At 44.8% G+C, this 26,854-nt stretch overlaps 1 protein-coding gene across 2 annotated transcripts in view; it reads left to right on the forward strand.

Moving 5' to 3' along the window:
• The window catches only part of PHTF1 (putative homeodomain transcription factor 1), a 163,026-nt gene that overhangs the window by 10,615 nt on the left and 125,557 nt on the right, over nucleotides 1-26,854 (forward strand). For both annotated transcript variants that reach the window (XM_075850728.1, XM_075850729.1), the window contains exons 2-3: nucleotides 9,882-9,985; nucleotides 11,005-11,067. In XM_075850728.1, the coding sequence (XP_075706843.1) occupies nucleotides 9,941-9,985; nucleotides 11,005-11,067 (108 nt within the window). In that variant the 5' untranslated portion in view covers nucleotides 9,882-9,940. The remainder of the gene's footprint in view (nucleotides 1-9,881; nucleotides 9,986-11,004; nucleotides 11,068-26,854) is intronic.

Below are 26,854 nucleotides of genomic sequence, written 5' to 3' on the forward strand. Positions count from 1 at the left end.
TGCAGAGGTCATTTTCACACCGTCAGGGACCATAAAGGGGCCTACCAGCTCTCTCCCCATGATTCCAGCCCAAAACATGACTCCGCCACCTCCTTGCTGACGTCGCAGCCTTGTTGGGACATGGTGGCCATTCGCCAACCATCCACTACGCCATCCATCTGGACCATCCAGGGTTGCACGGCACTCATCAGTAAACAACACGGTTTGAAAATTAGTCTTCATGTATTTCTGAGCCCACTGCAACCGTTTCTGCTTGTGAGCATTGTTTAGGGGTGGCCGAATAATAGCTTTATGCACACTTGCAAACCTCTGGAGGATCCTACACCTTGAGGTTTGTGGGACTCCAGAGGCACCAGCGGCTTCAAATACCTGTTTGCTGCGTTGCAATGGCATTTTAGCAGCTGCTCTCCTAATCCTATTAATTTGTCTGGCAGAAACCTTCCTCATTATACCTTTATCTGAACGAACCCGTATGTGCTCTGAATCAGCCACAAATCTTTTCACAGTACGATGATCACGCTTACGTTTTCTTGAAATATCCAATGTTTTCATACCTTGTGCAAGGTATTGCACTATTTCACGCTTTTCGGCAGCAGAGAGATCCTTTTTCTTTCTCATATTGCTTGAAACCTGTGGCCTGCTTAATAATGTGGAACGTCCTTCTTAAGTAGTTTTCCTTTGATTGGGCACACCTGGCAAACTAATTATCACAGGTGTCTGAGATTGATTACAATGATCCAAAGAACCCTAAGACACAATACCATCCATGAGTTTAATTGAAAAACTAATAATTAAATGTTTATGACACTTAAATTCAATGTGCATAATAATTTGGAACACGTTGTAGGTATATCAGTTATGTGTTGGAAGGAAGTAGTATTACGTGAAGGTGTGAAGATGGGAAGACGTTGTCATCATGAAAACAAATACTTGCAAAGAAAGGGTCTCCATCTTTAGGTTTTGGCCGGAGAGCCCTATGGGCCCTTTCTATGACCAAAGATTCCCTGCAGTCACTGGTAAAAGTTTTTTCAAAATATCATATGTAGTTCCTTGGATTTCCGAGACATTAATAGTTTCAGGAATACCCTTCAATCTGAGATTATTCCTCTGACCACGATTATCTTGATCCTCTACGTAGGATAAGAGGTTATTGAAATGAATCTGACAGTTTTCCAGAGCTGCCGTAGTATAGTTCCCACTATTCACAAGGAGAGTTTGAGTGTCCTCCAAGACATCCAGTCTATTGTGTATCTGTCTCATCTCCTGCTTAATGTCCATTAGTTCTCTCATGACCGGCTGCAATGCATTTTCTATGATCTTTTGCATAGCCTATTGTGATAAATTGATAGCGGAGCCATTGCTCCTCATGGTCTCATCTCCTGAGCTATTGTCAGAAGAGTCAATATCCTCTGGTTGTTGTTGAGAAGTAGTCTTACTAGAGTCCTTTTTTGAGGAAGTAAGTTTCCCTTTCAGATATTTATCCTGGTCAGTTTGCCCTTTTTTTGTCTGTTTTTTGTTTGTCTCATTCTTGTGACTCTTAACCATCTCAGAGGAATGTGTTAAACAGGTGGACAATGATTATTTGCACCGTATAGTAGTTGTCTGTGGCTGAGTAGATACTTTTCCCCACCTCACTCCATCCCCTTCAGTACCGGCCTATCAAGTCAATATACTTAATGAAGTGGAGCTGTGTGCCCAGTTAATCCCAGCAGATGAATCTAGAGATGCAACACCTCCTTAAGAATTTGGGCTGTGCCCCATCAATGAGGAATATAGTTCTGTAATTCCAGCTACAAATTGTGTGAGAAAGTAGGAAAGAAGCGTCACTCACTTTATGCAAGTTCCAGTAAACTATGACCCTGCGTCGTAGCTGTTATGCAGATCTCACTGCCTCGGTCGCAAGTCCTGAAATACCGTCCGCGTCTTCAGCGTCCAACAGGCCCCTGACCTGTCAGGGCTCGTGTGCCTGTGGATCCAATGTATCCCCGTCAGATATCAACATGCAATGGTGGTATCATGCTCTTCTAGCGTGGTAACCATGAGGAGCAATTGCGATCTGCATAGATGTTATCCTGCTCTCCCAGCTAGGGATACACGATGCGTCGAAACTTCGATACTGTGCACCCTCAAACGGTTCGATACCGTTGTTTCATGTATTTCGATACGAAGATGTGCTGCTGCTCAGCTTAACATTGTAACACGTGAATGCATGAGAGCGGGGCTGCGGCTTTGTAATAGTCATTGCCCCGCTCCTGAGTCCTGACAAGTGAACGCGGTCATTATGATGTGATGCGACCAGCACCGCACTAATGTACGGCGGCACTGAAGAACATGGCGGACTCCCTGCAAAACACCCCCATGTTCTCTGTCTTCAGTGCCGGCGCTCATTAGTGGAGTTCTGGCCGCATCACCTCATGCTGACCGTGCGCACTTGTTGTCAGAGACAGGGTAATTGCTCTATTACACAGCCGCAGCCCCGCTCTAACAGCGGAGATGAGAGTAACCTCTCTTCTCTGCCGTTATTCCCCTGAATGCTGCGATCAAAGCTGACTACAGCATTCAAGGTAAAAATGAGAAGGGGGATGCCCCTTGGATTGCGTCACAGGAAATCCCTGTGATTGAAGGACATACCATATATGGGCAGACTGCCCAGGGTCCATACTTGGGTATGTCCTAACAACTGCCTGTGTTCTATCCGTATATAGATATATGCCAGTACATTAAAGTTTAAAAATAAAAAAGTAAAAGCATAAAGTAATGTTAAATAAAATAAATACACATACACATTTTTTACAATAAACATTAAAATAAGTCTCAGTACATAAAATATATACACATTCGGTATTGGCGCAGCCGTAATAACCTGCACAACAATTTTTTTGCGTCTTTTAAGATGTGTACGCTGTAAAAAAATAAAATAAAAACTGCTTTCTTTCACTTATTAATGTGAGGCACGAGGTGTGATGTATTTAACCTCCATGTGCCTCACATTAATAGTAATTAACCCCATCATGTACCTTACACATGAACCCATTATGACTGAGAAACATGATGGGGTTTATTACTATTAATGTGAGGCACATTCAAAATTCATCACACCTCGTGCCTCACATCAGAAAATGGAAGAACTCATTTTTTTTATTACTGTTGGCAAAGTATCATTTTGGTATCGAAAATCCCAATACTACACAAAGTACCTGTATCGAAGTCCAAATTCTGGTATCGTGACAACCCTACTCCCAGCATGGTATAGGTGAAGAGCTACCACGCTGGAAGAGCATGTAGCGGCAGTAAAACCAGGTAGCGGCTGCACTACTACGTGTGTCCTTACCAGGGTATATTCACACATGGTATATTTGTTGCAGAAACTCTTAGGATATGTTTACATGGTGCAGTCAAATTGGTTTATTGCCACAATTAATGAAAATTTGCCACAAAAACCAGCGGTTTTGCAGCGATTTGCAGTAATCGCATCAATAAACCACAGTTTGACTGTACCCTAACATACCTGAATGTGTTCACGTAGCTTTAAAGGTGTAATGTGATTCTTTAATAAAAATGGCTCATACTTCTAATAGACCGTTGATATTAGATTGGTGGGGCATCATCCCTCTGGACCCGTGCCGATCCGGTGTTTGAAGGTACCGCGTCCCTTTTATTGTTTTACATAGCTTCATACTTTTCGTAAAAGCTGTGCTCTGTATTAGGTCTCAGTCATATTCACTTGAATGGGATGAAGCTGTAGTGTGCTGTAATACCAGACACAGCCCCTACTAAAATTACCTAGCTGTGCCTGGTGAATAATGAAGGACACACGGCCCTGTCCAGAGCACTGCAGTCCTTTCAAACAGCTAATCGGTGGAGGAAGCAGAGAGCTGTCCTAGTACATGACAGCTAGTGAAGGCAGCAGCATCCTGGAGTCACAGGCCTCACATCCAGCATGTATTACTCTGAGGGACACTTTCACATGAGAAAAGTCTGAAACGAGGAGCAGGTTGCAAACTAAATATTAGGCGGTCCGGAAATGATTAAAAGAATAAAGATTGCAGCTTTTGCCACTAATATAGCTTTACTTTTTCATCATTTATAATTAGCAAAGAGCAGTAGCTTGTTGAGAAATATTGGGGGAGATTTATGAATACTGGCTTGGGGCAGGGCTGTATTTGGAGTTAGTGCTGCCCAAGGCACTTTTAGTCCTGACGCCCCCGATAAAGCAGCTTTTCCGACACAAAAATCGCAACATGTGCTAATTGTTGCATGTGTTACCTCGTTTCAACAGAGAAAACTTGCAACAGAAAACCAGCGATCTCACAGCATAAATTGACATGCTTGCGGATTAAAAAAACGCACTGCAGAAACTCTTAGGATATGCTTACATGGTGCAGTCAAATTGGTTTATTGACACAATTAATGAAAATTTGCCACAAAAAGCAGCGGTGTGCAAAACGCACACGCTCACGCACACGCTCACGCACACGCTCACGCACACGCTCGTGTGAATCCGGACTTATGCTGTAGATTGTTTTCACAATTAAATCCTTTGTGGAAATTCTGCAGTGTTACGCAGCGTGTGAACTGACCCTAAAAGAAATGCTCAGTGCTAGCCTGTTAACATTCCTTCCCCTTCCCCCCCCCCCACATGAACACTGGGGCCCATTCCCCCTATTATTGATTAGGACACAGTTTATTCATTTATTTTTTTTAAAAATACTCTCTTCCCAACTGGAGCAAATTACGCCCCGCCGGCTACAGCAGTACATTGTCCTACTTTTAAAAGTAGGCCAATGAACTGATGTAACCTTGGATCACGTGATGTAAACAAACCAATGGACAGCTTAGAGCTGTCACTGCTTAGTTTACTGTCACAGAACCAGGAAGTTAAGTATGATAATAGTTTTGCTTTTTTAGGTATTACTTTTTCCGTTTTTTTTTGTTTGTGTTTTTTTACAGGTTCGGTCATTGGACTACTTCGGATTTGAGGACTACTTCAATGGCAGCGTTTTTATTTTCAATAAAATAGTTAACGAGGGTTTTATTTCAATAAAATTATTTTTTCTTTGTTGGTGTCTTTTGTAACACTAACTCCCTCCGTTATTACCCCGGTACCCAGCGCCACCAGGGGTGCCGAGAACAGCCGGGTACAATACGGTACCCGACCATCCGAAGTGGTGGACGGCAATGGGTGGCCACAGGCTGGTTTTATCAGGCTGGGAAAGCCCAAAAACAATTGGGCTTCCCGTCCTGGTAATGCTAGGCTGCGGCTGCTTTATTGTATCTAGCTTATTATGAAAAATGGGAGGACCCCATGTTGTTCTTTTCAAATATTTTTTTTTTTTTTAAAAAAAACGACATAGGGTCACCCCACTTTTCATAACCAGCCAGATACAATAAAGCAGCCGCAGCCTAGCATTACCAGGGTGGGAAGGCCAATTGTTTTAGGGCATTCCCGGCCTAGTAGTGCCAGCCTGCGGCCGCCCCAGTGCACGACCATCACTTCAGATGGTCAGGTACGTGATAGTACCGGGCTATGCCCCGCACCCCAGGTGACGGTGGGTGCCAGGGTAATTATAGGGGGTTTGTGTTAGCCTCTTCACCGGCTAACACTAAGCCCCAGCTTAGTAATGGACGCTGTCTATCAGACAGCCGCCATTACTAAGGCAGTAGTAATAAAGTTGAAAAAAAACACACACACAGAAAAAATATTTTATTGAAATAAAACCCTCCCACATAACCCTTGTTAACCAAATAATTGAAAATAAAAACGCTGTCATTGAGGTAGTCCTCGAATCTGACTTAGTCCGAATCTGTAAAAAATGCACACAACATTTTTTTTGTAACACTAATAACAAAAAAGGGACCCATTATAAGGGTGTGTTCACAATGAGTTCTATGCAGGCATAAAAATCAGATTTTGACCAGCCTGCACTCTCTCTGTGTTTTTTTTTTCCATTGAGGGCAAAAACGCAGTGAAAACCACTTTCTCTGCCAAAAGTGGTCAGAGACGGAAAGGACTGAAGAAAGGGCATGACGCTTATTTTTCCCACTATCGTTTTTTCCGCTCGCGTGGGAAAAAAAGCCTCTGCCTCCCATTGATTTCAGGAATTTTGAGGCAGTTTTTGAATTGACAGCGTTATTTGATTGTTTATTGTTTTGTTTTTAGCCCCCATTGAGTAGGGGGCTGATGGTCTTCGAGTGGTTTCCACCTCTGACCTCCAATTGAAATTAATAGGAGGCATAAAATATCTGCGGTGCTCGTTTGGAGTACTTTTTTGCCTGGCGAAAAAGTACTCCAAAAGAGCGCCACAGGTATTTTCTGCCTCCTATTAATTTCAATTGAAGGTCAGAGGTGGAAACCACTTTGAAGACCATCAGCCCCCCCACTCACAGTAAAATGATTATCAGCCCCCCCACTCACAGTAAAATGACCATCAGCCCCCCACTCACAGTAAAATGACCATCAGCCCCCCACTCACACATTAAAATGACCATCAGCCCCCCACTCACACAGTAAAATAACCATCAGCCACCCACTCACACAGTAAAATGACCATCAGCCCCCCACTCACTGTAAAATAACGATCAGCCCCCCACTCACTGTAAAATGAGACGAGGTGAGCATCTGGCCTCAGGCGGCGCCCTGCTGCCTCTCTGAGGTGGCGGCCGTGCCACTTAAACCAGCCGCCACCACCCCCTACTGCACTATAATTGTACCTGCGTCTATAGGACTCAGATACAATTACATGCATAAGCGCTGAATGGCGGGACATATTCCGTGCTCTGCTATTCAGTGCCTTTCACTGGCGTAAGTGGCGCGATGCCGATTGCGTCGTTGAATGACAGGGCAAGGCAGCCTGCCAATCAGCGCCTTTCAACGACACAATGTTGAAAGGCGCTGATTGGCTGGGCAGAATGACTTGCCCTGCCTTTCAGCGCCGCGTCGTTCAGCCCCAGCAGACCTGCATTGCAAGAAGATGGCACAGGAACGGGTTTAGGTGAGTATGTAAAGTTGTTTTTTTTTGCTAAAAGTGTGAGGGGCTATATGTGCAGCACTATCTACAGGGGGTAGGGCTGTATGTGGGGGCTATATGAGGAGCACTATTTACAGGAGGGTAGGGCTGTATGTGTGGGCTATATGAGGAGCACTATCTACAGGGGGAGTTATATGTGCAGCACTATCTTCTGGGGGGGTAGGGCTGCATGTAGGGGCTATATGAGGAGCACTATCTACGGAGGGGCTTTAGGTGGAGCACTATCTACAGGGGGGCTGTATGTGGTGGCTATATATGGAGCACTATCTACAGGGGGTTGGTGCTATATGTGGCGCAATATCCACGGGATGGGGGCTATATGTGGAGCACTATCTACAGGGTGGGGCTGTATGTGGGGGCTTTATGTGGAGCACTGTCTACAGGGGGGCTGTATGTGGGGGCTTTATGTGGAGCACTGTCTACAGGTGGGCTGTATGTGGGGGCTATATGTGGAGCACTATCTACAGGGGGCTATATCTGGAGCACTATCTACAGGGTTCTGGGCTATATGTAGAGCACTATCTACAGTCTACATGGGGTGGGGGCTATATGTGGAGCACTATCTACAGGGGGTGTGGGCTATATGTGGAGCAGTATCTACAGGGGGTGGGGGCCATATATGGAGCGCTATCTACAGGGGGCTCTATGGGGGACACTGTGTGTGTATGGGACACAGTTTATGGTGCTATTCCAATCAGGAACACTGTGTTATTATAATTAGAGGTGCAGTGTATGGCGCTATTATATTTAGGGTCGTAGTGTGTAGCACCATAAGAATTGTATCTTCGTTTATAGGTGCAGAAATGTTTGAAAAGTGAGAAGCTGAAGACAGCTGAGCGGAAAACTGCTGAAATGGGCCATGGCCGGGAGAAGTAATCAGAGGTTTGGACCGGATGGTGAGTCACTTAATGTAAGTGTTTATTCTGCCTCTAATCAGTAATGTAGTCACTGTATGATCTGCAGCGAGATGATGGGTGGTATGATTTTTTTTTTAGTGAGGCTGCTAGAACAGCCTTGGGAGGGGGGGGGGGGCACCATATAAATTTTCGCCTCAGGCAGCAAAAAGGCTAGAGTCGGCCCTGCCACCACTCACAGATGCCTCCTGTATGCAGATCCACACAGCCCCCTTGTAGGCAGTGCCACACAGCCCCCTTGTAGGTAGTGCCACACAGCTCCCTTGTAGGTAGCACTCTCCCTTCCTGTACATAGCGCCAATGTAGCACCCTGAAGGAGCGGAATCCCCCTGTGGCCAGGGATTCTGCTCCTGGTCGTAGCGCATGATGTCTCTGTCCATGTATGGACAGTGATATCAGGGGCAACTCCTGAAGCGCGGAATCCCCGTCCAAAGCGTTGCCGACGCTGTTACCGGGGATTCCACTCCAGGAGAAGCCCCTGACGTCTCGGTTATTGACAATAGACCTCAAGCTCTACGACCAGGAGCAGAATTCCCGGCCACAGGGGGATTCCGCTCTTTCAGTGTGCTACAGTGGCGCTGTGTACAGGAAAGGGAGGGGGCGCTATACACAGGAAGAGGGGCGCTATCTACAAGGGGGCTGCATAAAATCTCCTCACTTGCACTATGCGCTGTGAGGAGGAGGAGAGAAAGCACGGCCGTGGTTCAGAGAAGTGTCCTTACTAATCCCGAGAATGAAGTAGCTACAGCGCTGGTTTATCCTAGCAATACGTTTTTATACTTTTTGTGAAAGGAAAACTCCATCTGTGTCCTTCATATGGCATAATGTATGAATAATATTGATTCTAACCTGTCTCATAGCTCTGGTCAGTTTTGTTTGCACTGTTTGGGTAAGAATCATGCACTTCTCCATGAAAAATTGCTTGTCTCGTGGGAAATATTGTGCATTTAACATTGTCCTACATGCAATTTTCTTGGACAATAGTAGGTTCCGTCGGCAACCGGCGGTGTAGCTTTTACCACTAACGACCATTAACAATTTTGAAACCTGAATAAGTATATAAAGACGGAGCAGATTTGTATCAGTCGGATCTGATTTATGGTTCTGCCAATTTTGATCATCATTTAAAAGGTATTTCGGTTTTGGCAAATCACTGTTATTCTTAGTATAATGAAAAATTATAAAATTTTCCAAGAGCTCACAATTTTATATATATATATATATATATATATATATATATATATATATATATATAATTATGATCTGTAATTAGGGATTAAAAATACGGTCTTGTGCATGGGGCCTCAGGCCTTGCGGGCACGGCCGGCTGCTAATGGCCACCCGCATCTTCGGGCCGCGCTCCCATTCAAAATATGGGAGTACGGCATGTAAAGCACGAGAAAACGGACATGCTCCATAATTTCCAGCATAGTTCTAAGGCACGGACACCCATCCATAGCGATACGGAAAGGTGTCCGCAGTCCTGTGCATGGGGCCTTAGGCAAAAATAAATTATTGATAGTTACCATGTTACACATAGGCAAGCACAGCTAAGGCTCCGTTCACATCTGCGTGGGATTATATTGTGCTATTGCGTCCGGTAAAGTCACAGACAACCTGACGGAACGCCGACGGCACCTATTAAAGTCAATGGGTTCTCCCTTGTTCTGCTACTCTGACGGAGCCGAACAGCGTAATGGCACAACGCAGATGTGAACATAGCCTAAGAGGACTCCCAAACAGCACCACAGATCTCAACATCCTTGACTTCTGTGAGTATGAATTTAGGTAGTGGGATGAGTGCCTAACTCCAGTTTAACCAGAATTTTCAGCTTTGTCTGGGTATGTGCTGAAGCGCCGGTTTATTTTTAGAAATGTAGCAGATTTTTGCTGTTTGTTCAGATACAGTATGTTCTTAGTTTTTTGCCTTTTTATGCAGGTTTTGTGCTGAGGGCCCTCCTATGTTTTTATCAAAATATCCAATGAAACTATAAAGGCATGGCTGCTGAGGATAGAGACGCTATATCCTGGTATCAGAAGAAAGTAAGTATCTCATCTATTTGAAATTCATAAATGATCGACACTCACTAGTGCATAATATTCACAACATTTACACCGTATTTATAAAGCCACTTAATCTGGCAGATGTTATGGGGCATATGGACACAGGTTGTTTTCATGAGACAACCCCTTTTGAGTCCGCGCCACATATATCAACAGAGTGTGTGCACTGATCTTAATATATCTCCAACACTGTTCCTTTCTTTCAGTTTTATTTGCACTTTACCTCCTGTCCTAATATCTGATATCTCATTATACCCTTGTTTTTATTTATACAAATGATCCTGCTTTATAGGTTATTTTGTATTTTCCTAGAAACATAACCGCTGTAAGTCCTGGTACACACTTTGAAATATGCTGCACCATTACTGTGTCACCAAAAGCTTTTTTTTATTATTCTTTAGAAGTTGTTCTAGGAAGTCTTTTCTTCTATGGCAAACTTCAATATGGTACACACATGTAACAGGTGCCATCTTTGCATTAAGCTTACCCCTATTAAATCAATGAGGAAACAATAACAAGAAAGTCGGCAGAGCTAGAGCAAAGCCTGGAAAAAGTACACTTTTCAGATGTAATGTGCGAACAAGATTTTTTTTTTAACAAGCACATTTCTCATACTTCCCTTCACTGACCTGATGCCCAACCATCCAAAGGCTCTCTGCTTACGCTGCATTGCCTGTTCGAGTCTATAGCATATCTGAGGCATATAGCAAATCTGAAGACTGTGGCAGCCCCTACTTGTCTAGCAGTCACTAAGAATTTTGGCCCCCCACCAATACTTTCTTCTGACATGTCTCTAAATCACAACAACATTTTTGACCCAAGGTACACTAGTAAGATAACAAACCCATACACTGGAAGAAAATGTTTTTGTATGGTATTTGTAATTGTACTAACCTATTCGATTTAAGATCCCTTAAACCTCTAAGTTACAAGGATAAGGACAGGAAGATACATATGCAGTATGAATACCAGTACACTACTAATAATCTTTTCTACAGATTGGAGCATATGATCAGCAAATATGGGAGAAGTCAGTAGAACAGAAGGAGATCAAAGTGAAGGTAATCCAGAGTTCTATTCCTGTATAATATAACCTTCGAGGACACAAATGGCGATGTACACCTTTTGAACCAAAAGGTTTTTTTAGTTTTTTTATCTAATCTCTTTTTATTTATTCAGAAAGGGGAATTACATACATCCAATCGTGATACAGTTGTAATCTGAGTATCTCGGTATATAACAGTTGACATCTAAAGACCAAACAAAGAGAAGTCGCTCAGGCCTTATAAGTAACATCAGCAAGTAGTTGCAGTCGAAGCAAACATAGGTGCACATAACAAACTATGTACAAACAATTGAAGACATTCCCACATCATCAGGACACCCTGAAAAAGTGTCATAGCAGTTGTGGTAATTTAGACATCAGAGAGAAGATATCCGAAAGAGGTGGGGGGGGGGGGGCACATCCATCACTTTTACCTAACCCAAATGTTAAGAAAGCTAAATAAGAAGGAACCTTCCCTTAACTAGACACAATAGCAAAAGCAGAGGGTTGGGACGGCTCAAAGGACGATCTGCGGAAAGCTATCGAAGGTTCCCAAACCTCTCAAAATGTATCATGTCTTCTTAGTTCCCAGCTCAATAATTCCTCCATCCTACAAATGGAGTCTACTTTGGAGAGCCATTTGCTGACAGTGGTGGGTGCATCAGAATGCCAATGTAAGGGGATGAGCAGCTTTGCCGCTGTAAGAAGGTGTGTAGAGAGGTTATTGTGTCTAGGGCAGAAGTCACCTGAAGAGATCCATAGTAAGGTCAGACGGGCGGACAGTGAAATTGTGGATTTGGTGATCGTCTTAAACACTTTGAAGACCTCTATCCAGAAGGGTTGAAACCGTGTACATTCCCACCAGAAGTGCGACATAGTCCCTTTCTGGGTATTGCAACGCCAACACGTGTTTGAGTGGGTAAGAGTAGCTCTGTTCCGTACCATCTGGTTAGGGTTTTGAAAGAATTCTCCTGAATTATAATACACCTGGAGAACCCAAGGGAGTGTCTCAGGATTCGTGAGGTTTCCTCCCTTGTAAAGGTAAGTCCTAACTCTTGTTCGCAGGCTAGTAAATAACTTGGTTTGTCCGAAGTTCTCTCAAGGAGAAGTACTCCATAGACCTTGGAGAGGATAACCTCTGGGGAGAGAGTGGAGAAGTAAGAACATTTCCAACCAGGATGGCTCAGAGATCTTAGGGAATTTATTTAGAAATTGTCTAGCTAAGGCTTTAAAATTAGAGCTTTGTAGAAAATTCAGTGGCCCACCAGGTGGAACTGGGATTAGGGAGGGCAGGTCAGGACATTTCCCATCTGTAAAGGCTTCAGCAATTGTTGTATCACAAAATAGTTTCCATAGACTATAAATATGACTAGGGCAACCCATAATATTGGGCAACAGGGCCACAGGCATAAGAGGATAAATTGCTTTGGAAAGGTCTTTAACCCCTTTGCGCTCAGTGACGTACTATTCCGTCATGGTAACCATAGCGTTCGCTCTCCATGACGGAATAGTACATCACGGGAGGAACGGCCATTTCGGCCGTCTTCCCGACACATACAGGAGTTGTGACAGCTTCTGTCTCGTACAGCAGTTGCCGCAGCTCATATAGCGGGGACCGATCGATGTGTCCCTGCTGATTAACCCCTTAAAAGCCGCATTCAATAGCGATCGCGGCTTTTTAGGACTTAAACCACCATCGACGGCCCGCTACATGATAGCAGGCAGCGATAATTGCTATGGCAACTGGACGCCTAACAATGGCGTCCGGCTATGCCATCTACGGAAGCTCATGCTTGCTGTCAGCGAGTAGCTGACAGCTCTAATACACTGCACTACGCATGTAGTACAGTGTATTAGAATTGCGATCAGGGCTTCCTGCCCTCAAGTCCCATAGTAGGACAAAGTAATAATTTTAAAAAAAAGTAAAATAAAGTTGTGTAAAAATAAGAAAATAAAAGTTTTAGAAGTAATAAAAGTAAAAATCCCCCTTTTTCCCTTATCAGTCCTTTATTATTAATAAAAATAAAATAAACATATAAACTAGATCTAATTTGTATCGCCACGTCCGTAACGGCCTAAACTACAAAATTATTTCGTTATTTATCGTGAACACCGTAAAATAAAATAATAATAAACCATACCAGAATCACAAATGTTTGGTCACTTCACCTCCCCAAAAAATTGAATAAAAAGAGATCAAAAAGTCGCATGTACGTAAAAATGGTTTTGATCGAAACTCCAGTTCGTTACGCAAAAAACAAGTCCTCACACGGCTTTCTTGATGAAAAAACAAAAAAGTTATGGCTCTTAGAATAAGGTAACACAAAAAGTAAATGATTGTTTACAAAAAGTATTTTATTGTGCAAGCGCCATAAGACATAAAAAAACGATAAATATATTCTATTGCCGTAATCGTATCGCCCCGCAGAATAAAGTGAATATGTCATTTATAGCACACGATAAACGATGTAAAAAAAATATAATAAAAAACAATAGTAGAATTGCTGTTTTTTAGTCCCCACGCCTCTTAAAAATAGAATAAAAACTGATCAAAAAGTCGCATTGCACCCCATGAAAACTACAATGAATTCCTCAAGGGATCTAGTTTCCGAAATAGGGTCACTTTTGGGGGGTTTCTACTGTTTTGGCACCACAAGACCTCTTTAAAGCGGACATGGTGCCTAATAAAAAAGGAGGCCTCAAAATCCACTACGTGCTCCTTTGTTTCTGAGGCCAGAGCTTCAGTCCATTACCACACTAGGGCCACATGTGGGATATTTCTCAAAACTCCAGAATCTGGGCAATAAGTATTGAGTTGTGTTTCTCTGGTAAAACCTTCTATTTTTCAGAAAAAAATGGAATAAAAAGGATTTTCTGACAAAAAATATAAATATGTAAATTTCATCTCTACTTTGCCTTAAATTCCTGTGAAACACCTAAAGGGTTCATAAACTTTCTAAATGCTGTTGTGAATTAGGGGTCTAGTTTCTAAAATGGGGTGTTTGATAGGGGTTTCTAATATATAGGCTCCTCAAAGCAACTTCAGAACTGAACTGGAACCAAAAAAAAAAAAAATTAGGCAATGCTTTACTTCTTACATTATACTGATAATGAGCCGTGTCCACCCCGAGATGACCCCAGTTTTGACCGTTTGCATAAACGGAGACCCCCATTAAACCATTTCAGTGCCCAGTTTTCCCAACCATGCACCCACGAGAATTGTATTTCTAATGATGTCTTCAATTCCTCCAGTACCTGCCGAGTAAGAAGGCAAGGTATGGCGTGAAGATGTATAAGTTGTGCGAGAGTGCATAAGGGTATACTTACAAATTTAGGATATATGAAGGGAAGGACACCAGTATTCAGTACCCAGAATGCCCCCCCTTACTGGGAATTAACGCAAAAATTGTGTGGGATTTGGTGCACCCACTGCTGGACCAGGGTTACCACCTCTACCAGGATAATTTTTATACCAGCTTCCCACTCTTCAAGTGCCTCGCTTCCAGAAGTCCTGCGGCATGCGGCACTCCTAGAAGAAATCTGAAAGGCCTCCCTAATACACTGCTTGGGCAAACACTCAGAAGGAGTAAGAGCAGGGCACATTCTAGCTTTAACATATTGTGTGTCAAGTACAAGGACAAGAGAGATTTCCTTGTATTGACAACAATACATGGCCACACCAGTACTCATGTACCTGTACGAGGTACAAGTACAGAGACCCCGAAACCAGACTGCATTCTGGACTACAATCGGTACATGGGAGGGGTGGACTTGTCAGATCAAGTCCTCATGCCCTACAGCGCCATGCGGTGTGGTATAAGAAGCTGGCCGTGCATGTCATACAGATGGCATTGTACAATGCGTACATGCTACGTCGATGTACAGGCCAGAGGGGAACTTTCCTGGAATTTCAAGAGGTGGTTATCAAGAACCTAATCTTTAGGGACCAAGAAGGGGGGCACCCAATACTTTTGGAAGCGCATCGTACTAGAGCAACACTTTCCAGGAAAAGTTCCCCAAACTGGTAAGACGGGGAAAAAGTCAAAAGAGGTGCAAAGTCTGCTATAAGGGGGGGGGATAAGGAAAGACACAATATATCAATCTGACACGTGTCCCGAAAAACCAGGGCTCTGTATGAAAGCGTGTTTTAAAATTTATCATACATCCCTTGATTTTTAATCGACCCCAGTTTTACTTACCCTGATGCACTCCGCACAGCTTATCCCCCTCATCATTCCCTTCTGAGCCCTGCTGTGTGCCCAGGCAGCTGTTAACAGCCACATTGAGGGTATTGTCATACCCGGAAGAACCCACATTACAGTTTATGTGGTGTATGTCTCCAATCAAAATGCTCACTACACCTCTAGATGAATGCTTTAAGGGGGATCGTTTTTAAAACGGGGTCACTTCTCTGGGGTTTCAACTGTACTGGTACCTCAGGGGCTTCTGCATACATGACTTCGCACCAGAAAATCCCCAGTAGGCCAAATGGTGGTGCTTTACTTCTGAGCCCTTCCATGGGCCAAAACTGCAGTTTATCACAACAAATGGGGTATTGCCACATTCCGGATAAATTGGGCAACAAAATGGAGTATTTTATTTCTTGTGAAAATAAAAAAAAAATATTTTTTTAATTTACAGCCCAATTCAAATAAATTCTGTGAAAAAACTGTGGGGTCTAAATGGTGACAACACCCATAAATGAATTCCTTGAGAGGTGTAGTTTCCAAAATGGGGTCACTTCTGGTGGGTTTCCATGGCTTTGATACCTATGGGGCTCTGCAAATGCAACATGGCACCCGAAAACCAATCCAGCAAAATCTGGACTCCAAAGAACACATAGCGCTCCTTTCCTTCTGAGCTCTCCCATGGGCCCAAATAGCCGTTTATCGCCACAAACGGGGTATTGCCACACTCAGGACAAATTGGGCAACAAATTGGGAAAATTTAGATAAAAACAAGAAATTTTGATAAAAAATGACATCTTATTGGAAAAAAAATGTTTTTTTAATTTCACAGCCCAATTCAAATACGTGCTGTGTAAAAACTGTTGGGTCAAAATAGTAAAAACAACCATAAATGAATTCCTTGAGGGGTGTAGTTTCAAAAATGGAAGACGAAGACCTCAATAGTGCCTCTAGTAGTGGGGCTAACCGCGTTAGTTATTTTATGAGCAGTAGTTCTACAGCAGAGGCTGGACAACATATCTGGGCTTAACAATGGTCTTTCTGCAATCAGGGCAGGGGAAGAGTCAGCCGTTCTAAGCAGGGATATGCATCTACTCAGATGGATGGCTTGGTAGTAAATTTGTGGGTCTGATAGTCCCATGCCCCCATTAGGGGATTTTAAAATAAGGAGTTTTTGGGGCAGCTTTGGCGGCCTATAAGTATTTTGAGAAGAGTTGCATAATGGTGTCGAAGAATGAGTTGGGAAGGCGGATCGCACACAGTTTGCATGACATATAGTAGTTGAGGGAGAATGTACGTATTCAAGTAATTTTTTCACCCTGACCATGATATGGGATATTGAGGGAACTAAGGTAAGAACGAAATTTGTGGGCTAATGGAGCGTAATTCAGTGCATATAACAAAAAAATATTACTAGGTAAATGGATGCCTAAAATACTTAATGCTTGAGTTAGGTTATCTAAAAAGCGCCAAATTCTTAATCATTCCTAGATCTCGTTTGGTTATCGCAATGTTTGAAATTTCAGATTTGGAGTAATTGATTTTAAAATTAGACACCCATCTAAACAATTCAAATATGCTCAGAACGTGAGGGAAGGCCTGTTTTGGGTTATCACTAGGAGGTTATCAGCAAATGCTGCTGTGGAGTGAATTACCTCACCGAGATTTAAGCCTGGATATCGTCCGTTTGGACTATTTTTTGTATAAGGGTTTCCATAACCATTATAAATAAAGTCGGGGACAGAGGGCATTCCTTCCTCGTGTACCATTCAAGCAAAGTCTAGCCGTAGGGTTCAAGTATAGGGAGAAGATAGCTGATATAAAAAGGGGGGTAAACCAAATTGAATCAGAGTTGCTTGTATATAAGACCACCGGACCCTATCAAACACCTTTTCGACATCTGTACTAAGTAAAGCTAACGGAATCTTCCTCAAAGAAGTGTAATGGATGATGTTGATGAGTCTGGTGGTATTATGTTTCCCTTCCCTGGCTGGCACAAAACCCACCTGTTCTGGGGAAATAAGTTTATTAAGTAGAGGTTTGAGTCTGTTGGCAAATAACTTTGCCCACCCCTTTAGGTCCGAGTTGAGGAGGGATATAGGGCGGTAGCTACCACATTGCGACTTGTCCTTACCCTCCTTATGAATCAGAGTGATATGCGCCTCAAGGGCCTGAGGGGGTAGTAGGGTGCCCTTGGTTATATCATTACAAAAATTTAAACATTTTGGTATAAGGAGTTGGTGAAATTTCTTATAATAAGAAATGGGAAAACCATCTGGCCCGGGGCTCTTACCATTAGGGATGGAACGGAGAACCCTTAACAATTCCTGTTGCGTGAATGGATGAAGCAAGGAGAGCTTCTCTTCGGGGGACAAAGAAGGGAGTGAAATAGAATCGAAAAACTCTGAGGTGAGCGACTCCGCATCCTTGATCTCTGGCAAGTTGTACAGAGAAGAATAGAAGGCAAGGAATTCTTTGGTTATGTTATCAATATTTCCAACATAATTTCCGGTTTGTCCATTTCTTAAGGAGAGCAGACATAACCTTTGAGTCCCTGTCACCGTGTGCATAGAATTTAAAGGTACTTCTCTGGTAAAACTTGGCAGATCTGATGTTTAATAAAACCTTAATTTTATTTCTGAGTACCTCCAAGTCACTCTGTACTAGGGTAGCTCTAGAGAGTTTGCCGATAAGTTCCAGTGCCAATATTTGGACAAGAAGGGAAATAAGTTCTGCTGTGTGTTGCTTTTTACATTTAGAACCCAGTGCGATTAGTTGTCCTCTAATGAATGCCTTGTGCGTTTCCCAAACAACTGGGGAAGAAATCTCTGGCATCTCATTTAGAGCGAAAAACTCAGAAAGCTACTTCCGGAGTTCTTCAAGGTACTTCTGGTTGTCAAGATGGGTTCCATTTAGGGACCAAGACCAGGATCTCGGGGGGATGCTAGAAACCGAGATTTGGTATAATATGGGTGCGTGGTCAGACAACGTGATCAGGCCAATGTGAGATGAAAGTGCTGAGTGTAGATATCGTCCTGAAAGAAGTAGGTAATCTAGTCTATGATGGCAGTTATGAATGTGTGAGAAGTGTGTGAAATCTCTCTCTACAGGATGATGTAATCTCCAAACATCCACCAGATCAAGCTGGCTAAAACAGGCTTTAAGTTTCCTTAATTTAGCATAGGAGACACAAGAGGTACCACTGGAGGTATCCACTAGCGGGTCGAAAGCAAGATTAAAGTAATCTACCAATATCCGCATGCCTACTGCACAATCTCTCAATTCTTTTAGTGTGACTATTAACCACCGCACTTGATTACGGTTAGGGGCGTAGATGTTGGCAATGGTGACCAGAATACCCTCTATTCAACTTTTAATAAAGAGGAAACAACCTCCTGGATCAGGGTAGGTTAGGGTGTGCTTGTAGGGAACATTTTAATGAAACGCTGACTCCTTTCAAGGAGGAGGAGGAGGGGTGTGCACCGTGGTACCAAGTGGAGTAACAATGGTGAAAAAGCGAGGGAATGCGATGCGCCCTGAAGTGCATTTCTTGCAATAAGAGAATGCTAGAATTTTTTTTTTCAGTAAGGCCAAGATCTGGCTCCTTTTCCTGGGGTCATTCAAGGCCCTCACATTATAAGAGGAAATACAAATATCACCGCACTTCAACGCCATGGCATATCACAGTTAAATTCACCAAATTTAGAATAAGACAGGTATTTCTCTAGTGAAACATGGTCAGATAGGACAATGGGCTTTCTGATAATAGTGTGACACTTCAGGTGTTGTGGCATAGGTAATGTAGCTATTATAGGATTTTTGGGGATAACTTCACTCTCCAAAGAGTGGGGGGAACATTGCAAAACTATAAAACAAAGTAATTTAAAGGTAAATGATGGTATCATGTATACCAGATAATAGATGCACATGGGACATCAGTTGGACATGAGATACATTAATACATTTTAATCTGTAGAAATAACAGAAATATCTCCTAACTTGTTAGGGTCAGTACAAGGGTGATAATTACTCACCCATATTTATAGACAAAACAAGAAAGTGAAGGTTAGTGAGTAGTATATAGACACCCACTCACTAAAGAAAAACAGTGCTACTATGAGTGAACAGATAACAGATTTAGTACCATGAGTGAGAACATATCCTGCACATGTATTAGTCGAGCTGCCTATTAAAAGAGCAACTTTCTTTAAACCTTCATAGAATTCAAGTGGAGTCCATAAGAATTCCCACGTGTGTGAGCTTTCCCACTCATTTCCTAGATTTGGCTGCTCTGCCAGAGCTTCCCGTGTCCCAAGGAGTGGGAGGGGCAATGGATGGAAGAGAAGCAACGTCGAGTACAGCTGACCAATCGGAAATTTGGAGATCAGGAGTCTCAAGGACCTGTAGGGCAAGTCCCCTTAGGTGCGGATTGTCAGTCGCCATCCGTCCACCATAAAGGAAATTCCAAAGGGAAACAACCACCTATAGATTATGTTCTTGTTTCTGAGCAGGTCCGTGAGTGGTTTGAGCATCCCTCTCTTGGAGAGATTAATGTTAGCAAGATCTCAGAACAGAGAAATCCTGGAGCCTTCCCAGGTGATAGGTCCAGAATCACGAGCCTTACTCAAAATATCTTTGCGTGTTTGAGAGCTAAACAGGCTGCAAATAACATGTGGATCTGTTGCTTTGCGTTTGGCCGTCAAGGTTCTGTGAATTCTTTCAATGGAGATCTCTTGTGCCTAAGCGTCCCCAAGAATAGTAATGAACAGTTGTTTAATGGAGGTGGGTAGAACTTCAGACGTGATCGACTCAGGGACCCCTTTTAAACTTAGGTTGTTGCGTCACGTACGGTTGTCTTGGTCCTCTAACCAATCTATCATTTTGTTTGAAATGGTTTTGACAGGTAAGAAAGGAGGAACTGGCCACTGCAGTGTATGTAACAAGCTGAGATTGGGTGGACTCCAGCTGTTCAACCCTATGGCCTATCTGTCGGACACCTTGTTTGATGTCAAGTAGTTCCTTCACCACAGGGTCTAGAACTTTAGCCAGTGTTCTGCTTATAAAGGAGCGACAGAAAGGGAGAACGCTGTTGAGTTGTGCATCTTCCATGTCGTTTTCATCAGCTACCTGTAAAGGATCTGCCAGGCACAACTTCTGTGTATACACCCATAGGTAATCAGTCTGCACCTGAGTCTATGTCTCTGAGACTGACTCCATCTTCCACCACTCAGGATGGCAGGCTTAGGAGCGGGAGAGCCTATCGCAGCCTGGCCAGACGGAGCTAGCTCCCGCCCTCTGTCTATTTATACCTGCCTTTCCTGTTCCTCCTTTGCTTGTGAGTCTTCTCGTGTGGTTTCCTGGCCCAGCTACAGCTTCTAACTATTTGATCCTGCTACATACTGACCCTGGCTTACTGACTACTCTCCTACTCTGCGTTTGGTACCTCGTTCCCTCCTGGTTTGACTCGGCTCGTTCACTACACTTGTTGCTCACGGTGTTGCCGTGGGCAACTGCCCCATTTCCCTTAGCTTTATGTACCCTTGTCTGTTTGTCTCGTGCACTTACTGAGCGTAGGGACCGCCGCCCAGTTGTACCCCGTTGCCTAGGGCGGGTCATTGCAAGTAGGCAGGGACAGAGTGGCGGGTAGATTAGGGCTCACTTGTCCGTTTCCCTACCCCCATCATTACATAATCACAAGCCCAATACCTAGTCTACCCTGGTCCCTGACACTACTATGGACCCCCTTGAGACCCTGGCCCAGCAAATGCAGGGTCTCTCCCTACAGGTCCTGGCCCTGGCTCAGAGGGTCAACCAGCTTGACGCTACCATGGTGGTGCCCCTCACCTCTTGAACCCCACCTCAAGTTGCCTGGCCGGTTCTCAGGGGACCGGAGGACTTTTTTCTCCTTTCGGGAGAGTTGTAGGCTCTACTTTCGCCTAAAGCCTCACTCCTCAGGTTCTGAGAGCCAGCGGGTGGGTATAATTATGTCCCGGCTCCAGGAAGGGCCCCAAGAGTGGGCCTTCTCCTTGGCTCCTGACGCCCCTCAACTTTCCTCCGTTGATCGTTTCTTTTCTGCTCTCGGACTCATTTATGACGAGACTGACAGGACTGCATTTGCCGAGAGTCAGCTGGTGACCTTACGTCAGGGTAAGAGACCTGTTGAGGAGTATTGTGCTGACTTTAGGAAGTGGTGCGTAGCTTCCCGGTGGAATGACCCTGCCTTAAGGTGCCAGTTTAGGTTGGGTCTGTCGAACGCCCTGAAAGACCTGCTAGTTAGCTATCCCTCTTCTGACTCCCTTGACCAGGTTATGGCTTTAGCGGTACGACTTGACCGACGTCTCAGGGAACGACAACTTGAAAGTTTTTGTGTTTTCCCCTCTGACTGCCCCATGATGCCTCCCGAGGTCCCGCTGCTTCGCTCTTCCACGGAAGACTCGGAAGTTCCTATGCAACTCGGGGCCTCCGTGTCCCCCCAACAACGTAGAGAGTTCCGCAGGAAGAATGGTCTCTGCTTCTATTGTGGGGATGACAAGCATCAAGTGAACACCTGTCCTAGGCGCAAGAATAAGCAGCCGGAAAACTTCCGCGCCTAAGTGATCATCGGGGGGGTCACTTGGGTGCACAGGTATTTCCCGTAAATATGAAACTTAATAAAATCTTGCTTCCCTTTTAGGTCTCTTTTGGTGGTAGGTCTGCTACCGGCAGTGCTTTCGTGGATTCAGGGTCTTCTGCTAATATCATGTCTGTGGAATTTGCTATGTCTCTAGCTATGCCTTTGATTGATTTGCCTAAACCTGTCCCTGTAGTGAGTATCGACTCCACTCCTCTTGCTAATGGTTATTTTACACAGCATACCCCGGTTTTTGAACTCCTTGTTGGCTCCATGCATTTGGAGCAGTGCTCTGTACTGTTGATGCAGGGATTATCGTCCGATTTGGTTTTAGGCCTTCCCTGGTTGCAGTTGCATAATCCCACGTTTGACTGGAATACTGGGGAACTTACCAAATGGGGTAATGAATGCTTGACGTCATGTTTTTCTGTTAATTCTATTTCTCCCCCTGAGGAGGTGAACACACTACCTGAGTTTGTTCAGGACTTCGCTGATGTTTTCTCTAAGGAGGCCTCCGAAGTGTTACCTCCTCATAGAGAATACGATTGCGCTATTGAATTGGTACCAGGAGCTAAGCTCCCTAAGGGTAGGATATTTAATCTTTCTTGTTTCTAACGTGAAGCCATGAGAGAGTATATCCAGGAATGCCTGGCCAAGGGTTACATTCGCCCCTCTACTTCTCCGGTAGGTGCTGGCTTCTTCTTCGTAGGGAAGAAGGATGGTGGTCTTAGGCCATGCATTGACTACCGTAACTTGAATAAGGTCACTGTAAGGAACCAGTATCCCCTTCCTTTGATTCCTGATCTCTTTAATCAGGTTCAGGGGGCCCAATGGTTCTCTAAGTTTGATCTACGGGGGGCGTATAACCTGAACCGCATCAAAGAGGGGGATGAGTGGAAGACTGCGTTTAACATGCCCGAAGGTCATTTCGAATACCTCGTCATGCCCTTTGGGTTGTGTAATGCTCCTGCGGTCTTCCAGAATTTCATAAATGAGATTTTAAGAGATTACCTGGGGGTATTTCTTGTCGTGTACCTTGATGACATACTGGTGTTTTCCAAGGACTTGTCCTCCCACATTGAGCATGTCAGGAAGGTGCTCCAGATCCTTCGGGAAAACAAACTGTTTGCGAAAACCGAAAAATGTGTGTTTGGGGTACAGGAGATACCATTTTAGGGTCAAATCATCACTCCTCATGAATTCCGCATGGACCCTGCCAAGGTCCAGGCTGTGGCGGAATGGGTCCAACCTGCCTCCCTGAAGGCGTTACAGTGTTTCTTGGGGTTCGCTAATTATTACAGGAGATTTATTGCTAACTTCTCGGTCATCGCTAAGCCTCTTACGGACCTCACTTGCAAAGGTGCTGATCTCCTCCACTGGCCTCCTGAGGCTGCCCAGGCTTTTGAGGTCCTTAAGAAGTGCTTTATCTCGGCCCCGGTGCTGGTTCAGCCCAACCAAATGGAGCCATTTATCGTGGAAGTTGACGCATCCGAGGTGGGAGTGGGGGCTGTCTTGTCCCAGGGTACCAGGTCCCTCACCCATCTCCGTCCCTGTGCCTACTTCTCCAGGAAGTTTTCGCCCACTGAGAGTAACTATGATATTGGCAACCACGAACTCTTAGCCATTAAGTGGGCATTTGAAGAGTGGTGCCACTTCCTGGAGGGGGCTAGGCATCAGGTAACGGTCCTTACCGACCACAAGAATCTGGTTTTCCTAGAATCTGCCCGGAGGCTAAACCCGAGACAAGCTCGATGGGCGCTATTGTTTACCAGATTCAACTTTTTGGTTACCTATAGGGCTGGGTCTAAAAATATTAAGGCCGATGCACTGTCGCGTAGCTTCATGGCCAGCCCTCCTTCGGAGGAAGATCCTGCTTGTATTTTGCCTCCTGGTATAATCATTTCTTCTATTGATTCTGATTTAGTTTCTAAAATTGCGGCTGATCAAGGTTCAGCTCCCGGGAACCTTCCTGAGGACAAGCTGTTTGTTCCCCTGCAATTCCGGCTAAGGGTACTTAGGGAAAATCATGACTCCGCTCTATCTGGTCATCGAGGCGTCCTGGGTACCAAACACCTCATTGCCAGAAACTATTGGTGGCCTGGGTTGCCTAAAGACGTTAAGGCCTACGTCGCCGCTTGTGAGGTTTGTGCTAGGTCCAAGACTCCCAGGTTCCGACCAGCGGGCTTACTACGTTCTTTGCCCATTCCCCAGAGACCTTGGACCCATATCTCCATGGATTTTATCACCGATTTGCCTCCATCTCAAGGCAAGTCGGTGGTGTGGGTTGTAGTAGACCGCTTCAGTAAAATGTGCCACTTTGTGCTCCTCAAGAAACTACCCAATGCCAAGACGTTAGCCACCTTGTTTGTCAAACACATCCTGCGTCTCCATGGGGTCCCTGTCAATATTGTTTCGGACAGAGGTGTACAATTTGTTTCATTGTTTTGGAGAGCCTTCTGTAAAAAGTTGGAGATTGATCTGTCCTTCTCCTCTGCCTTCCATCCTGAAACTAATGGTCAAACTGAGAGGACTAATCAATCTCTAGAACAATATTTAAGGTGTTTTATCTCTGACTGTCAATACGATTGGGTCTCATTCATTCCCCTCGCTGAATTTTCCCTTAATAACCGGGTCAGTAACTCGTCAGGGGTCTCCCCCTTTTTCTGTAATTTTGGGTTTAATCCACGGTTCTCCTCCATTTCACCTGGTAGTTCCAACAATCCCGAGGTAGAGGTCGTTCATTGGGAACTGTGCACAGTCTGGGCCCAGGTTCAGAAGTACCTAGAGGCGTCCCAGAGCGTACAAAAATCTCAGGCTGATAGAAGACGTTCTGCTAACCCCTTGTTTATGGTCGGGGATCTGGTGTGGTTATCGTCTAGGAACTTGCGCCTTAAGGTCCCGTCCAAGAAGTTTGCTCCCCGGTTTATTGGGCCGTATAAGGTCATTGAAGTCCTCAATCCTGTCTCCTTCCGACTGGAGTTGCCCCCATCTTTTCGAATACACGACGTGTTTCATGCCTCCCTCCTTAAACGCTGCTCCCCGTCCTTGGCTCCCTCGAGGAAACCTCCTGTTCCCTTTCTCACCCCTGAGGGGGTGGAATTCGAGGTGGCCAAGATTGTGGACAGCAAGATGGTCCAAGGCTCCCTCCAGTACCTGGTCCATTGGAGAGGATACGGGCCTGAGGAGAGGACTTGGGTACCCGCCCGGGATGTTCACGCTGGGGTATTGGTCAGGAGGTTCCACCTTTGTTTCCCCAATAAACTAGGTCCACTTAGAAAGGGTCCGGTGGCCCCTCATAAAAGGTGGGGTACTGTAAAGGATCTGCCAGGCACAACTTCTGTGTATACGCCCATAGGTAATCAGTCTGCACCTGAGTCTATGTCTCTGAGACTGACTCCATCTTCCACCACTCAGGATGGCAGGCTTAGGAGCGGGAGAGCCTATCGCAGCCTGGCCAGACGGAGCTAGCTCCCGCCCTCTGTCTATTTATACCTGCCTTTCCTGTTCCTCCTTTGCTTGTGATTCTTCTCGTGTGGTTTCCTGGCCCAGCTACAGCTTTTAACTATTTGATCCTGCTCCATACTGACCCTGGCTTACTGACTACTCTCCTGCTCTGCGTTTGGTACCTCGTTCCCTCCTGGTTTGACTCGGCTTGTTCACTACTCTTGTTGCTCACGGTGTTGCCGTGGGCAACTGGCCCATTTCCCTTAGCTTTGTGTACCCTTGTCTGTTTGTCTTGTGCACTTACTGAGCGTAGGGACCGCCGCCCAGTTGTACCCCGTCGCCTAGGGCGGGTCGTTGCAAGTAGGCAGGGACAGAGTGGCGGGTAGATTAGGGCTCACTTGTCCGTTTCCCTACCCCCATCATTACACTACCGTATTGTGTTGCTGTAATTTTGGTGGAGACCTCTTGTCGCCTTGTGAGTCTTTCAAAAGATCTTTGAAAGTATCCAGTGATGTTTTTTTGACAAAGTTGTCAAGGCTAGTCGATCTGGAAGCCCCTAAAGGAGTCTCTAGACTTATGAGGCCCAATTTTTACCATATTTACAGCCGCCTCCAGCATGTAGATATTTTGGTTAGAGGTGAGTAGCACTCATGATTGAGGAGGTTCTGTCATGAGTTAGATGTCCCAGTACATCTAGAAGAGTTAAACAGTTGTCATGTTAAAAGAACAACATGGATCAGTCTTCACATATCTCAGAAGAGAGGTAAGTTCTATTCCTCCTAAAATTTAGAGCAGAGCCCTGGAGTAACGAAAATGCGTAGACCGTATATTAGCACAGTCCAGAAAAAGTTAGGCTTTGCCCTTTATCCAGTACTTCCCACGACATCAGGAGATTGTGGCGAGAAATTACAGTCTCTCTGATATAGATGATGGGAGCTACTAGAGCACAGTTTTGGCCGTGAAAATCTTGGTGCCGTCCTCCCTTGTGGTAATACAATAGAAGGCCGCAGTGTGAAGCCTCTGCTGCCGCCAAGAAAGCGGCCATTCCACAGATTTATCCTCTCCGGGGCTCTCTGCAGTCCTCAATTATCCCGTCTACTCTGCCGGGCAGTAAGGAGTGTCAGACTCCTTTTCTGGATTAATCAGCCCCAACTCTGATGGACAGAGATGGTGGAGCAGAGGGAGGATGGGTTCCAGTGTGGTCCTTCACAGCGGTGTAACGCTAAGGGACGTTTTTGTCCTCACATGGCATTTGTGATTGCCTCCTTTGGTAGGTAGTCACCAGGGATGAACGTCGCTGGTGGCAGATGATCCTTATTGTGGATGCTTTGGCGGTCTTAGCAGGCTTCACATGCGGCGCTAGGCCGCAATCTCAAAATTGAGCTGGTGGCCGAAATAACCACTCCAGACCTCTCTCCTCTACACCCGGTCCTGGAATATGATAATTCCGGCTTTGTGTGGCGATGGATGAGCAGGATTCCTGCAGATTCCAATGGTGAGAAGGAGCACTAGGGAAAAACACATCCTCTCAGTGAACCAAAACATTTATTTAATCAATGTTT

The sequence above is a fragment of the Rhinoderma darwinii genome, chromosome 2 (genome assembly GCF_050947455.1).
Source record: "Rhinoderma darwinii isolate aRhiDar2 chromosome 2, aRhiDar2.hap1, whole genome shotgun sequence".
Lineage (NCBI taxonomy): Eukaryota > Metazoa > Chordata > Amphibia > Anura > Rhinodermatidae > Rhinoderma > Rhinoderma darwinii.